Source organism: Chelmon rostratus, chromosome 21 (assembly GCF_017976325.1).
Source record: "Chelmon rostratus isolate fCheRos1 chromosome 21, fCheRos1.pri, whole genome shotgun sequence".
In the NCBI taxonomy this organism is placed as follows: Eukaryota; Metazoa; Chordata; class Actinopteri; order Chaetodontiformes; family Chaetodontidae; genus Chelmon; species Chelmon rostratus.
This window is the reverse complement of record NC_055678.1, coordinates 23,035,829-23,049,038: the sequence shown is the minus strand read 5'-3', so window position 1 is coordinate 23,049,038 and position 13,210 is coordinate 23,035,829. Positions and strand designations below refer to the sequence as shown.

Genomic DNA, 13,210 nt, shown 5'->3' with positions numbered 1-13,210 from the left:
GGGGCATTTTGCTTAATGAGATCTTCATTGTTGATAATAAAAAGTATATTTTGTTGCTTCCATACACAACTTCCATACTTTTACTTGTAATGGAGTTGTAGTGTAGCAATGCTACTTTTGCTTATGCAAACTTCTTGAATACTTCTTCTGCCACTGTTTTAGTTGGAATTGTTATTGTTATATTGCAAGTAAAGCCTCTGTTCCTCCCTATTGAAATAAGAGCAGTCCAGTCACTCTCTTCTGCTCCACTTAATGTTGGTTCAGTTTTCAAATTCTAAATTTCCAGGAAGAATCTTTGGAAGTGACAGCAAAACCACAGCATCTGACCTCCACACATTGGTGGCCAGCTCTTTTCTTTCATGTGCCCCATCTTCCCTCTCCTCCTACTCACACAAGCACGCACAGCATATTTAAAAATGTGACACTACCAGCTGGAGGGAACATCCCAGAGGAACCGTTTGTCAGCATCCACACTTGTTGCCAGGCCTTTAGCAGGCAGCAGCCCCATCACACGTCTACCGATGGGATCACGACCAGAAAACTCCATACCCAACATGCACTGCTGCAGAGCTTGGTCACCTACACAATGTACGATGAACAGGAAAGGTTAGCCACCGTGTTAGTGTAGTCTACTATAACAATAATAATATTGTTATAAGAACCAAGCAAATGTGTGTCTTCTACATACTCCTTACCTGGAATAGCATCTGGTGGCAGTTTGCCAGTGGCCAGCATTATATCTCTGAAGTTGAGCGAGCTATAGTAGACACGGCACAGTTGTACATTGGGGTTGCTAGTCACAAAGTGGCGGAGTGGGGAGGCAATCCAGCGCAGAGAAGACAGGTCACCCCGAGTCAACACGTTAACATAAGCCTGCTCTGTCAACTCTTGATTCAGATCTGACAACCACAAAAAACAGACAAATGTTTTAATGGAAATGTACGACATGACTGCATCAAACACTCTGAAAAGGAAATAAGTTCTATGCATTCAGATAAATCACTCGATCAAGTTGTCTATGGTTAATTATGTTAACTGACATGGTAACCAACATATTGACTTTCTAAAATGTTCGGTGTACACCCGTTAGCGTTTTTGAATTGCATAATGTTGAACAATAATATTCTAGGGCGTTTCAGGGATGCTAGAGACAGCATAACTTTTTTTTCATCAATTGTTTGTTTGCATAAGGAACGGAAAGCACTATCACAGCCACAAAAGTGACATGAGGCAAAATGTAATACAGCAGTTTCTTTGCCCCACCCTGTTCCCTTGTTTACCTGCCACCAACCCTACCCTGAAATGGTGAACCAAGACAGCATAGATACAAGACACAAAAGCAACAAACATTCACAAAACTATCAGAAACAATCAAATCAACCCATTCCTCCCAATGCCATCCCCCTGCTATCTCTCTGGTTGTTGGACCTTTGTAAATCTTGGAATTCAAAGAGACCTTGTTGATCTTGAAGAAAGAATTTATTCAACTTTATGCCACACAGTGAAAAGACAGAGTGACAGAGCATCTAGACTGAAAGGAGACTATTGCATCTCTTTAAATTGCCAATGCTGTTTAGGGCTTAATTGTAGTTTCTGGTTGTCAACGTGTCAAGGGAAGAATAGAATGGGACCCTCAAGTATTTGAAATTGCGAACAACGGGTATGCTAAAAGAAGGTGCCGGCCCAAAAGCCAATTTTGTTCAGTTAATTTTTATAATCATTATGGGATGCGCTGTGTTGTGTATGAAGAGGACCTCTGACTTTTGTACTGCCTGAGCAACAGGCTCCAAAGAAAGAGAAAATAAAAGTGGAGGTAAGGGGCATCCCTGACTTGTTTAGCAGCTGATACTTGTGCTGCTGTAACGCATTAAGTTGGTGATTTGCCAGTCGGATTGTGTGCAGGTGTTGATTAACATATATTTTTGTTGGGCGGGCAGGTGGGTTGGCTATCATGATGGGTCTGGTGAATGCAGTAAAAAAAAAAAAAAATCTGAGTGCGTGTGTATGTGTTTGCTTCTTAACTGAGGAGCTCAAGGGCCCATCACAATAGCCCGTACTGACTGACAAGAAGGAGTGTTGAACAGACAAGTGGAAAGGAAAGTTATGTGAACACAACATAAGTCATATTAAAATAAAGGAATGAATTAAAAAAAACACACACACACCTTCTATCCTACCACTGACACTCCTAAAATTGATTGGTTGTCACAAGACACAACATAGGCAGAAACAAATTGTCCTGATCAATTGTCTGTTGTCATGCCCCTTTCATTTCAGTTTAATTATTTTAAATTTCTACATGTCTTGTTCCACGAAAACCAACCCCAAAAAATGCAGTTGTGTCACGTTCTGGATAATGTAAAATGCCTCTTCAGAACAATGCATGTAAAAGGTTTCTCATAAACAACAACTGTTGTATGATTCTACAATACATCTGTAATCAAACAACTCACATATAATGGTTTCAAATCAGACCTGTCTACCTGGAATCAGAAAAAGTGATATTTGATATTTTGGTACCGTGAGTGATGAGCTGGTGCCGGAAGACACCCCAGTGTCCATCTCTGAACACATTCATGACCAGATCACCCTCTAGCACTGACTGCATGGGCTTATGGCCTGGCTGGAGGCTTGGGGCTGCTGAAGCCTCGTTGAGATTGGACACAAACGCACAGCTGGTGACAAGGAAGAAGAAATCAGAAAAGGACATTAAAAAGGGGCCAAAGTACAAAAAGCATCATATTGATACATACAATAAAAAAAATGAATAAATATGGGAGGCAATACCTACACACACAAGGCAAACTATACATATAGACAGGTATAAACTAGTATCTGCTACTAAAACCTAAATATGATTGTAGTGCCACAAACTGACTAAACTATTCATTGTGACAGGCAATGTGGATGGACAATGTACCAAATTCCCAAAAACCCAAATTCCAAAAAGTTGGAATGCTACATAAAACGTAAAAGAACCAGAATGCAATCATTTGCATTTTGGAATGTTCCAAACAGGTGTTTTTTGAACATTTCACAACTTTCCCAGTCTTCTGTTGTCTCTGTCCCAACTTGTTTGAATTGTGTTGCGGTCATTAGATTCAGAACAAGCACTGACAAAAATCAATGAAGCTGATGAGGTAAAACATGGAATATATTGTCTTTGTATAGTATATGTCAAAAATGAAAAGCAAGTTATAGCATTCTGTCCTATTTATTCTTGACATAGCATCCCAACTTCTTTGGAATTGGGGTTGTAAGTAAAAAAAATATTTCACTATTGAATTATTAAAAAACAGAAAGTGCATCAAAATGTTTTACCAAAAAAATCTCCAATGTTTGTAAAAATATAACAATTTGATGTCCTGGTAGATGTAGTGTGGTACATTTCAGAAGTGTATCACAAAAATAGAATTTTGACTGTATTTTAAACTCTATCCTCATGTAAATTATTGCAATCAATAGGAAACAGAGCATCTTTAGATATCAGTGTGCCACTTATGCAGCAAACAATCTTTGATTCTTGGAATTTTGTCTCGATAATTGTAAGTTTGACACAGGTTTGAAACCTTCCTTTACATGCAATCAGGGTGCCCAAGTCATAGTGTGAAGCCATCAGAATCAGAATCAGCTTTATTGGCCAAGTATGTGTGTGACTCTAAACAATGCACTCACTTATGTACTTGCACAGCAAAAAAAAAAAAAAGGGACATACAGCTCAATGAGGACAAAAGACAAACAACAACAACAACAACAACAACAACAACAAAAGACTAAACAACAACTCAAGTAATGGAAGAACATAAAATAAACAATAAACAACATAAACAAAAATGATGAGGCAATAAACAATATATACAACAACATTGACAATGTGCAGGTATTTACGTTGACAGTGATAGTGAGTGGTGAACGTACATTTTAAAAACTGTATTACTGGATGATAAATGACCTGTCAGTGGATGTTTTGGTGTCAGAGGGTTAGTTACTATGTGTGACTAGTTAACTGGTCGTCTTGTGGAAAGAAACTGTTTTTATGTATGGTTGTTTTGACGTTTAGTGATCTCTAGTGCCTACCAGAAAGAAGAAGTTTAAACAGGTTGTGTTCAGGATGTGGGGGGATACGGGTCTGCAGTGATGCTTTCTGTCTGTTTCCTCAGTGTGAAAGTGTGGAAGTGTGTAAGCCCTGAATGGAGGACAAGCTGGCACCAATGATTTTCTTAGCAGTCTTCATTGTCTGTTCCAGTCTGTTCTTGTCCTGTTTGGTGGATGACCTACTTCAGATGATAATGGAAGTGTATGGAACAGACAGAGTATTCCTGTGTAGAACTGGATCACAGCTGTTGAGGCAGGGTGAACTTCCTGAGCTGACACAAGAACTACATCCTCTGTTGTGCCTTCTTGATGATTGAGGCTATGTTTGAAGTCCACCTTAGGTCATGAGAGAAAGTGGATCCCAGAAACCTTAAGGTTTCCACAGTGGAAACAATGTTGTTGAGGATGGTGATAGAGGGCAGTGTTGAGGTGCATCTTCTGAAGTCCACTATCATTTTTGATGTTATGAGCGTGTTCAGCTCCAGGTTGACTGCACCAGAGGACCAGCTGTTTGACCCCCATCTGTATGCAGACACATGAATGTCTCAGAAGAGGCTGATGACTGCTGTGTCATCTGCAAACTCCAGAAGTTTAACAGAAGGGTCTCCTGTGGTGCAGTCGTTGGTGGTGGTGGTGGTGGGGGTGCTATATGTGATATTCCCAAGCCTCACCTGCTGCTTCCTGTCTGTCAAGAAGTTTTTTACCTACTGACAGGTGGCGGCTGGCACAGTGAGCTGGGTAAGTTTTGAGTGGAGGATTTCTGGAATGATAGCGTTAAAAGCCAAATGGGATCCTTTTATACGTCCCTGAGAGGATGAGGTGTTGCAGGATGTAGTTCTGCCCCATGTTGACTGCATCCTCCACCGGTCGGCAAATATCAGGGGTTCTATGAGGTCTTTTAATTGAGTCAATACAAGGAGCATTTGTTTTGCACAAGAATTATCATGGAGTGTTTGAAGTATGATGGAACTTCACACAGCTCCAGTGACAGCCCTAATTTATTGCATGGATTTGTTCGAAATTTGGTTCACACAATCTGGGGTCACGACTCAGCTGATGGATAAATTTTGGTAATAAATGACGAAAACAATGACCTACAGAGATAAATCATTTTCAGCACATTTGTTGTTGTCATTAAAGTTTGCTAAACTACACTAGAACCTATGGTCAATTCCGTTTGTCAGATTGTATTTTTCAAAATATATAAAAAAAAAACTGACATCTGTATCTACACAAGTCTTCATTTAAATGTTAGCAAATTCTACATGGGCATTATTTAGATACTAAATATCATGTTTCATATGGCATTTAGATATTTTCCAGTGATGAGCTTGCATTAGTACTGTATTCATATTGTGTATTTTGACAAATGTTTGATCAAATTTCACCAAAATACTTAAAGGATAACTTTCGTTTTTTTTTTTGATGTCATTACCGAACGCCGCGCGCTGCGAGCAGTCAGCCACAACACGGCTGACTCTGCGGCGGTCGGCTACGAATACGCAATAACAAACCATAGCTGTGCCAAACTACAGCTAAACTAGCCGACCGCCGGCTCAGAGGGGAATAGCACACACTTCATTCATTAGCTGCATTACTTCCAATAGACTTCTGCTGTACTAAATGTTGAGGCTGTGAAAACAAAAGACAGCATGGCCACCAGTACAGCCAATAGTCCAGCACCTTAAGGTGTTGTCAAGATGTTTTCCCCACAGCCTAGTGGCCTAAGCACATGCCCCATACTGGTAAGGTTACCTGTTAAAATTTGGCCTGGAACCAAGGTGTGCACAGCTTCCTGTTTCTGTTCATTTTCATAATCCACTCAGATCCTGATTATTGCTACTTGTGGCTATATTCCATGCCGCACTTACAGTATATTATGTTAAAGACAAAATTCTGGTACTGTGACAATACTGGTACATGAGTATGTATGGTAGATGTTATGTCCTACCGTATTCGGTTGCCACCTGGCTCCTGCCGTAGACAGTTGACCATTCCCACAATACCACAGTGAGCTTCAGTGGCAGTTAACCACACTGGACAGTCTGATGACTCCATCATTATCGCCTGCAGCACAGATCCACAAAGTAACCTACAGTTATGACTAAGGTCACATTTGTAAATGATGACTGAAGTCATAAGGAAACTATTCTGACATACTTTGAGGGTGTCAGTGCATAGGTTATGATACAAAAAGTTTCCAACTCACTTTCACCTATCATTCTGATTTAAAAAATGGTAGTTCAGGACACTGCTAGACATTTCAAAAGCCAGACACACAGGTTATGGAACCCACCTTGAGTGTCTCCACCCACTTGTAGTCAGTGCTGTCCACAGGTAGGAAAATGGGTTGTTTGCAAGGAGACCGACAACGACACAGAAAGAGGGCCGAGCCATAACAAGACTTCTTGACAGCCACCAGATTAAGGGAGGCCTTAGAGAACACCTTCTCCCACTCAGCCTGGTGAAGAGAGGGGCATAATAATAGAAAAACCTCCCATCACACATTTAATATGATGTTAGTATCTCAACAGGTTACTAGATCAGCACACTTAACTGACAACAAGAAATGATTTCCTAGAGCTTTCAGCTTTGGGAGCGCTAAAATCAAGCAGATTGAAAGAATAGTGATTTATTCAAACTGAGGAACTATTTTTATTCTGGCCCCATCGCTGCACAAAAATGATTATGAGTATCTCGCTAAATTAGCATTAAGTGACTTGGACACTGTTTCCACTGACCTGTGTGAGCAGTCCTCGCTGGCTAGTGTCCTGAGCGGTGCTGGAGAGGAAGGCAATGGTTTCCCCCAAAGTCTCTCCCCTCAGAAGGGTGTGGAGGAGAACAAACCCCCCTTGTTTTGCTCCAGAAGCCAGATTTGTCATCAGTAGTCCAGGGTCCACCTTTAGAGGGCCACAGGCATGGTTACACAACACCAGATCTGCCCCTCCTACTACGCCTCCAGGAGCCGGGCCCATCATAGGGTCCCACTGAGCTGAAGTGACAGCCAGCTCTTCCAGGGTGGCTTGGTGGGGGGTCAGAAGATCCAGGCTGGTCGCTGTGGCAGTGTAATCCACATGCAACATGGGTTGGATGTTGAGGAGAGCTACCACGCGAGAGAAGAGTTGGCCATCATCGGAGAGAGCCTGAAAATGGTCAGAGAGAGTGTTGGAGACGGTATACTGTCTATTCTGAGAGTGAAGTACACATATTTCACAAATATATTCCACATATTTCTGGATTTTTGTCTAGTTTTCAGTCTTACTTCCAGGACTTTGATCTTGCCAGGCATGTTGTTTTCTATGGTGGTGTCCAGGCAGTGTCTGAGGGCTGGGTTGTCTAACAGGCCCTGCACCAGGCTGTCCTGCAGCAGACACGTCCTCTCCTTCTCCACAGTCTGTTCCAGTTCAGATCGAAGGTTTCCATTCATCTCCAGACCACACAGCAGGCCCAGCAGCCGCACCAGGCTGGGCTCAGAAGGTTCAGGGCTGGGAAGAGGGCTGTCTGACTCCCCTTGTAGCCCAGGTATGGAGAGCTTGACACCATGAGGGGCTAACTTTCGCTGCAGTTTGAAGATTAAACCTGGAGGGAGAGAGTGGGACAAAGAAATAGGACATGTACAGAGGATACACAGAGGCAGAGGATACAAAAAAGACAATGGGCTGATAATTAAAATTTGACTGTTGATTTTAGTGTTAGGGTTAGTTGTATTATGTATTAGTTTGTCTTAATGCAACAGAAACAACATAGACTGCTCTTTTCTTGTTCAAAATATGAATACAAAACAACTTACAGATACCATGTGCAGATGATCAGAAAAAAGGCTTTCACATTTTTAATTTGGTTGTTAGGATCCCCCTGGTGGCTGTGGGAAATTATGAGCTTGCTAATGCCATGGGCTGTTATGGCTTTGTAAAACTGCCCCTGGTGTTGCATTTAAGGACACTCTGACATCCAAGATTTCAGAGTTGATGAGTGATCAGCAACATTTTTAACATTTTCAACCTCACTGAACCAGCAGTGGGCCAGTCGGTACAAACTCCTGTTGTGCTGCCAATTTGCTCAAACCCACACAGCTATTTTCAATTCTAGTGAAGATCCTGACATTTGCATGGTAAACAAATAAAAATAAATAATGCATGCTATCTTGGCCAGGGCTCCCTTGAAAAGAGATTTTGTAATCTCAATTGGACCTGGTTAAATAAAGGTTTAATAATAATAGTAATAATAATGAATATGACAGGATGACTTGTAGGAAAATGTATATACAATTATGCACAAAACATTTTCAATATTTGCATTGAATGGAATTATGCCTCCATGGTTTGGATATTTTACTCAGTGTATACATCATTTAACTTTAATTAGAAGGTAGAATGACATGATACAGAATATATATGTGATACTGTCAGTCACTGTGGAATAAGATGATTTTAAAGTTACTTGAGGGGAAAATAAAAAAGGGGAAAATCAGATGTTAAGGAGTTAACCATTATATCATTACTTTGCATTGTAGTAGGAGAACCAAAACCAAAACACTGAAGAGGATGATAGACATCCACCTTTGCTTGATACCTAACTGGATAAGTTCTTACCTGCCCTGCCTGTCTGGTATTGACTTTTGCACATTACTGACCTCAAGTAAAACTGAGCTTTTAACTTCACCAGTCTGGTCTGTGTTGTCCTTTTGAGTGCAAACCTGGAAATTCTGAGCAGTAATAAAAATAATCCAATCGCCAGTCACTCAGTCCAGTCCCTCCATGGCACAGTATACATGTATGTTCACTGCTAATACACTCACAGATGTGTTCATGTACATGTTTCTACATTACTATAATTTAAACTAAATATTAAACCACCAAAAGCTGGACATTAAATACTTGTTATAAATAGCTTCAAATATGATCCAAAAGTAATTCTGTCAACTGAATGAATGAAAAGTCATACAAACATTACAGAGGGTTTATTTGTTGTACCTTTGCAGAGCCTCAGCTGCTCTGCAAGTTTCTCATTGGCTGCCAGGCACTCTGTCTCCACATAAGGAACAAACACAAACTCCTCCAGGGTGGGGGGACTCTGCAGCTGTTGCCGGCGGGGAGCCACAGTGGCGTGCAGACCGCAGATCTGGACTCCACCAGCAACAATGTTGTCAAGGTAACGGTTTATGTGTACATCCACAGCTAGAATGAGAGAGAAAAGTCTGTCATTGGGTTTCAACAAATACAGGAGAGAAAAATGTTTCTAATCAGACCCAACATAAAACAATCTGTACACTAGCTGCAGCAGCACCAAATATAATACACAGGAAAACATGTCTGCGCGGACTCATGTGCAGATACAGATTATAGAAAATCAATTTTGAATAGATTGATAACACACACCTTGTTTTCCGTCAGTGTACTTGCAGACCTTCCTCTGATGAATAGCTGGATCAACACACACTGAGCGGATCCTGGTTGGCAAACGCAGACTACGACCTGACAGCCCAACCACAATCATCTGCAGCATGGTGTCCAAAAAGGTCACCCAGTTTCCTGTCCACTGCAGTTTCCCACTGTCTCCTGGGAACAGCCAAACGCATGACAGTGGCCAATGAGCAAAAACAAGGTAAAAGCACTAATTACAGAAGGTGTGGAAAATACAGTGAAAAATTATTGATGATGGTCTTTTTTCTTGTCTTCTGGGTTTATCTTTGTTTGATAATAAATACTAAATAATGACATACATAACATTTAACAGCCCACCACAATCAGCCTGTGGATGCTCCTCCACTTTCACCATGCTGGGATCCCAGTGCTCCCGATGGCCAGTGCACACAAACACTGTTACATCATTCACAGCACTATTACCTGCATTGTTGGACTCCAGGATGCCTTGGAAAGTCTTCCCATAGTCATAGCCGCGCAGTCGCAACTCCTTGTAAATATCAAGTGCCGTAAGCTTCATTTTCAGGTCACCATTGTTGCTAGCAGCTTGTTGACTTATCTTACTGCGGAATGAATCGAGGGCTGCATCCTCCAGAATGCTCACTTTACCTGAAAATCACATGCAGAAAAAGAGGACAAGGCAGAGATTTGTGGGAACTCTGAAGGAATTGTTCACTGATGAAAAGTGGATCTACAAAAGAGCACTTTTGTAGGAAGTTGTTGTGTTTGGTCAAACCAGCTGCCTTAAACCTTTCTATTGTGGAAACTACAATTAACGTTACAAAAAAAGGCTCTGCTTACAATGCAGCTTATATACTACACCTCATGCTGACGGGAGTCTACAGGCAGAGTCTTTTGAGACTCTACTTGGGGAAGACACTCACACAGTGCAGCATGCTCAGTCCACTGCTGTTCACACTGCTCATCCACGACTGTTCTGCCACGTTCAAATCTAACCACATCATTAAGTTTGCTGATGACACGACAGTGGTGGGCCTCAGCAGCGACAACAATGAAACAGCGTTGCAATGATGACCACTCTTTACTGCATATCAGTGGCTCCACAGTGGAGAGGGTCAGAAGCACCAAGTTTATCAGTATGCACATTTCTGATGACCTCACCTGGTCTCTCAAAATCAACTCTGCAGCCAAGATGACACAACAACACGTTCACTTCCTGACCCGAGAGAACAAGATTATTACTGCCCATTCTCACCTCCTTCTATAGAAGCACTGTGGAGAGCCTCTGAGTCTCTCTGTCCACTATCCAGGGCATTTTTCAAGATGTGCACCCAGAGCATCTTCCATAGCATAGGACCCCTCCCACCTCTCCCACAGGTTTCGCAGCTTCAGGACCAGCTCGTATGTTGTCCACCTCACCTTCACATCACACAACATACTCCACATACTGCCCCCTCTATCCAAAAATCATATGCTGGTTTATACTCCGCCCACCCACTCTCCACCTTCTTGCACACAAACGGGAACATTCCTGTACACACACACCTGACACCTGAATCACATTTCTGCCTCTCCAGTGAACACCTCTGGACAACTCAGGGCTACACTGCACTGACACTTTATACCAGTCCATCATCACATCTGTGCCTCCTACTTGCATTATGGACATTCACCGATGAGGCACTGATTATCATCCTCATTTACTATAATGTAAATTGTAGAGTTCTATGTTAAATCATTCTGGACTACATTACATTGTTTCTTTTGCACATGTACATGACATAACATACTAATGACACTCTATACCTGTCCATCATCATCGCTATTTGTACTCTGTACAATCACCACTGAGGTTATTGGCTATCTCTTCACTTAATTGTTAACCATGTTTAAATAGGTTTAGATACGGGCATGTATCTGTATCTGTATCTGTATCTTTTTATTATTTCTATTCTAATTAATTTATATCTTTTTTATTGTACGTTGTTTGTTTTGTTTTATTATTATTTATTCTCTTATTCTTATTTGGGTAGTAACACCATGGGCCAATGAGGAATGACATTTCATTCACCTGTGTACCCTGTGTGTGGAAGAATGACAATAAACAAACTTGACTTGACATTGGAACTGCTGGCTGCCGTTTATTTGGCTGCGTACAACTTATGTGTTAGACTCACACCGGTAACTGGCGTATGAATACTACTTGTGCAGGTACATTCTCAACTCAAGAAAAGTAACAGACAGTAAGTAAAACTACAAACCGTTACTGTTCCGTTGTTGTATGAAGGGCCCTATGATTTCCATGATGGAGACACAGATGGAGTCTCAGAATTTGATAATAAAAATGCAATCAATTGTAAAATGCACAATATTGCTAAAATTGCCAAAATGTGGATGCAATTTATTTAGGTTGAACAGCTGGTCCTCTGGTGCAGTCAGAAAAACCTGGAGCTGAACAGCTCAAAATTGTGGAGATGATAGTAGACCTCAGGAGGAGCCCTTCAACACTGATCCCTATCACATTGTTTTCATTGTGGAAACCTTCAGGTTTCTGGGATCCACTATCTCCCATGACCTAAGGTGGACTTCAAACATAACCTTAATTATCAAACAGGTGCAACAGAGGATGTTCCACACAGGAATAATCACTGTGTTCCATCCTCTTCCATCATCGTCTGGATTGGGTCTGCCATCGAACAAGACAAGAACAGACTAGAACAGACTATAAAGACTGCTGAGAAAATCAATGGTGCCAGCCTGCCCTCATTCAGGACTTACATATCTCCAGAACGAGGAAACAAACAGAAAGCATCACTGCAGACCCCTCATATCCTGGACGACACAACCTGTTCCAACATCAGAATGCCAAAACAACCAGACACAAAAACAATTTCTTCCCACAAGCCATTACCTTGATGACCAGTTAGCTAGTCACACAGAGTAACTAACGCTCTGACACCAAAAAATCTACTAACTGGCCATTTATCATTCAGTAATGCAGTTTTTAACATGTACTGTACATTCATCACTCACAGTCACTGTCACATAAAGACTGCACATTGAAAATTTCATTCGATATATTGTTTATTGCCTCATCATTCTTTCTATATATTCTTTATTTTACATGTTTGTGCTAATTACTTACTTGCGTTTAAGTTCAGTCTTTTCTAGGTCTCTTTGTCCTTGGTGAGTTATATGTCTTTTTTTTCTGTGCAAGTACACTGAGTACAATGTTTAAACTGGAGCAAAATTCCTTGTATGTGTACAAATGTTGTACTTGGCCAATACAGTTGTCTCTGATTCTGATTCTGATAAAAAATAGTACAAGTATGATATTCATTACATTTTGGATTGTAGAGTCCAAACAAACATTTATACCAAATTTGAAGAAATTCCCTCAAGACACTTCTGAGATATCGTGTTCAAGAGAATGGGACGGATGTATGCACAGGCATACAGATGTATGTACTGAAAACCCAAAAATATAATGCCTTCAGTCATGGATATCGCTGGAAGCGAGAAGTGACGAAACAAACACTGATTAACAATAACCTAAACCCTGGCATAATGAAACTAATTTTCGCCTTGAGGCAATCCACAGGATCAAGATCAGGGTCAATCCACGATTTTTTGTTTAAATGGGTGTTGGCTATTTAGTCACATATTTGCTTCTGGAATAACCACACAGCACAGAGCTACAAAAATATTAAAAAAGCCTGAATAATGGTGGA

The 13,210-nt window shown here is 41.1% G+C and overlaps 1 protein-coding gene across 1 annotated transcript in view; it reads right to left on the bottom strand.

Annotated features, from left to right (window-relative positions):
* The window catches only part of fasn (fatty acid synthase), a 73,420-nt gene that overhangs the window by 12,487 nt on the left and 47,723 nt on the right, over window positions 1–13,210 (bottom strand). Inside the window, exons 19-28 of the mRNA XM_041962330.1 lie at window positions 9,942–10,127; window positions 9,474–9,653; window positions 9,069–9,272; window positions 7,358–7,674; window positions 6,837–7,238; window positions 6,392–6,556; window positions 6,047–6,162; window positions 2,521–2,675; window positions 696–899; window positions 429–579 (exon numbers count right to left, since the gene is read on the bottom strand). Coding sequence (XP_041818264.1) covers window positions 429–579; window positions 696–899; window positions 2,521–2,675; window positions 6,047–6,162; window positions 6,392–6,556; window positions 6,837–7,238; window positions 7,358–7,674; window positions 9,069–9,272; window positions 9,474–9,653; window positions 9,942–10,127 — 2,080 coding nt within the window. The remainder of the gene's footprint in view (window positions 1–428; window positions 580–695; window positions 900–2,520; window positions 2,676–6,046; window positions 6,163–6,391; window positions 6,557–6,836; window positions 7,239–7,357; window positions 7,675–9,068; window positions 9,273–9,473; window positions 9,654–9,941; window positions 10,128–13,210) is intronic.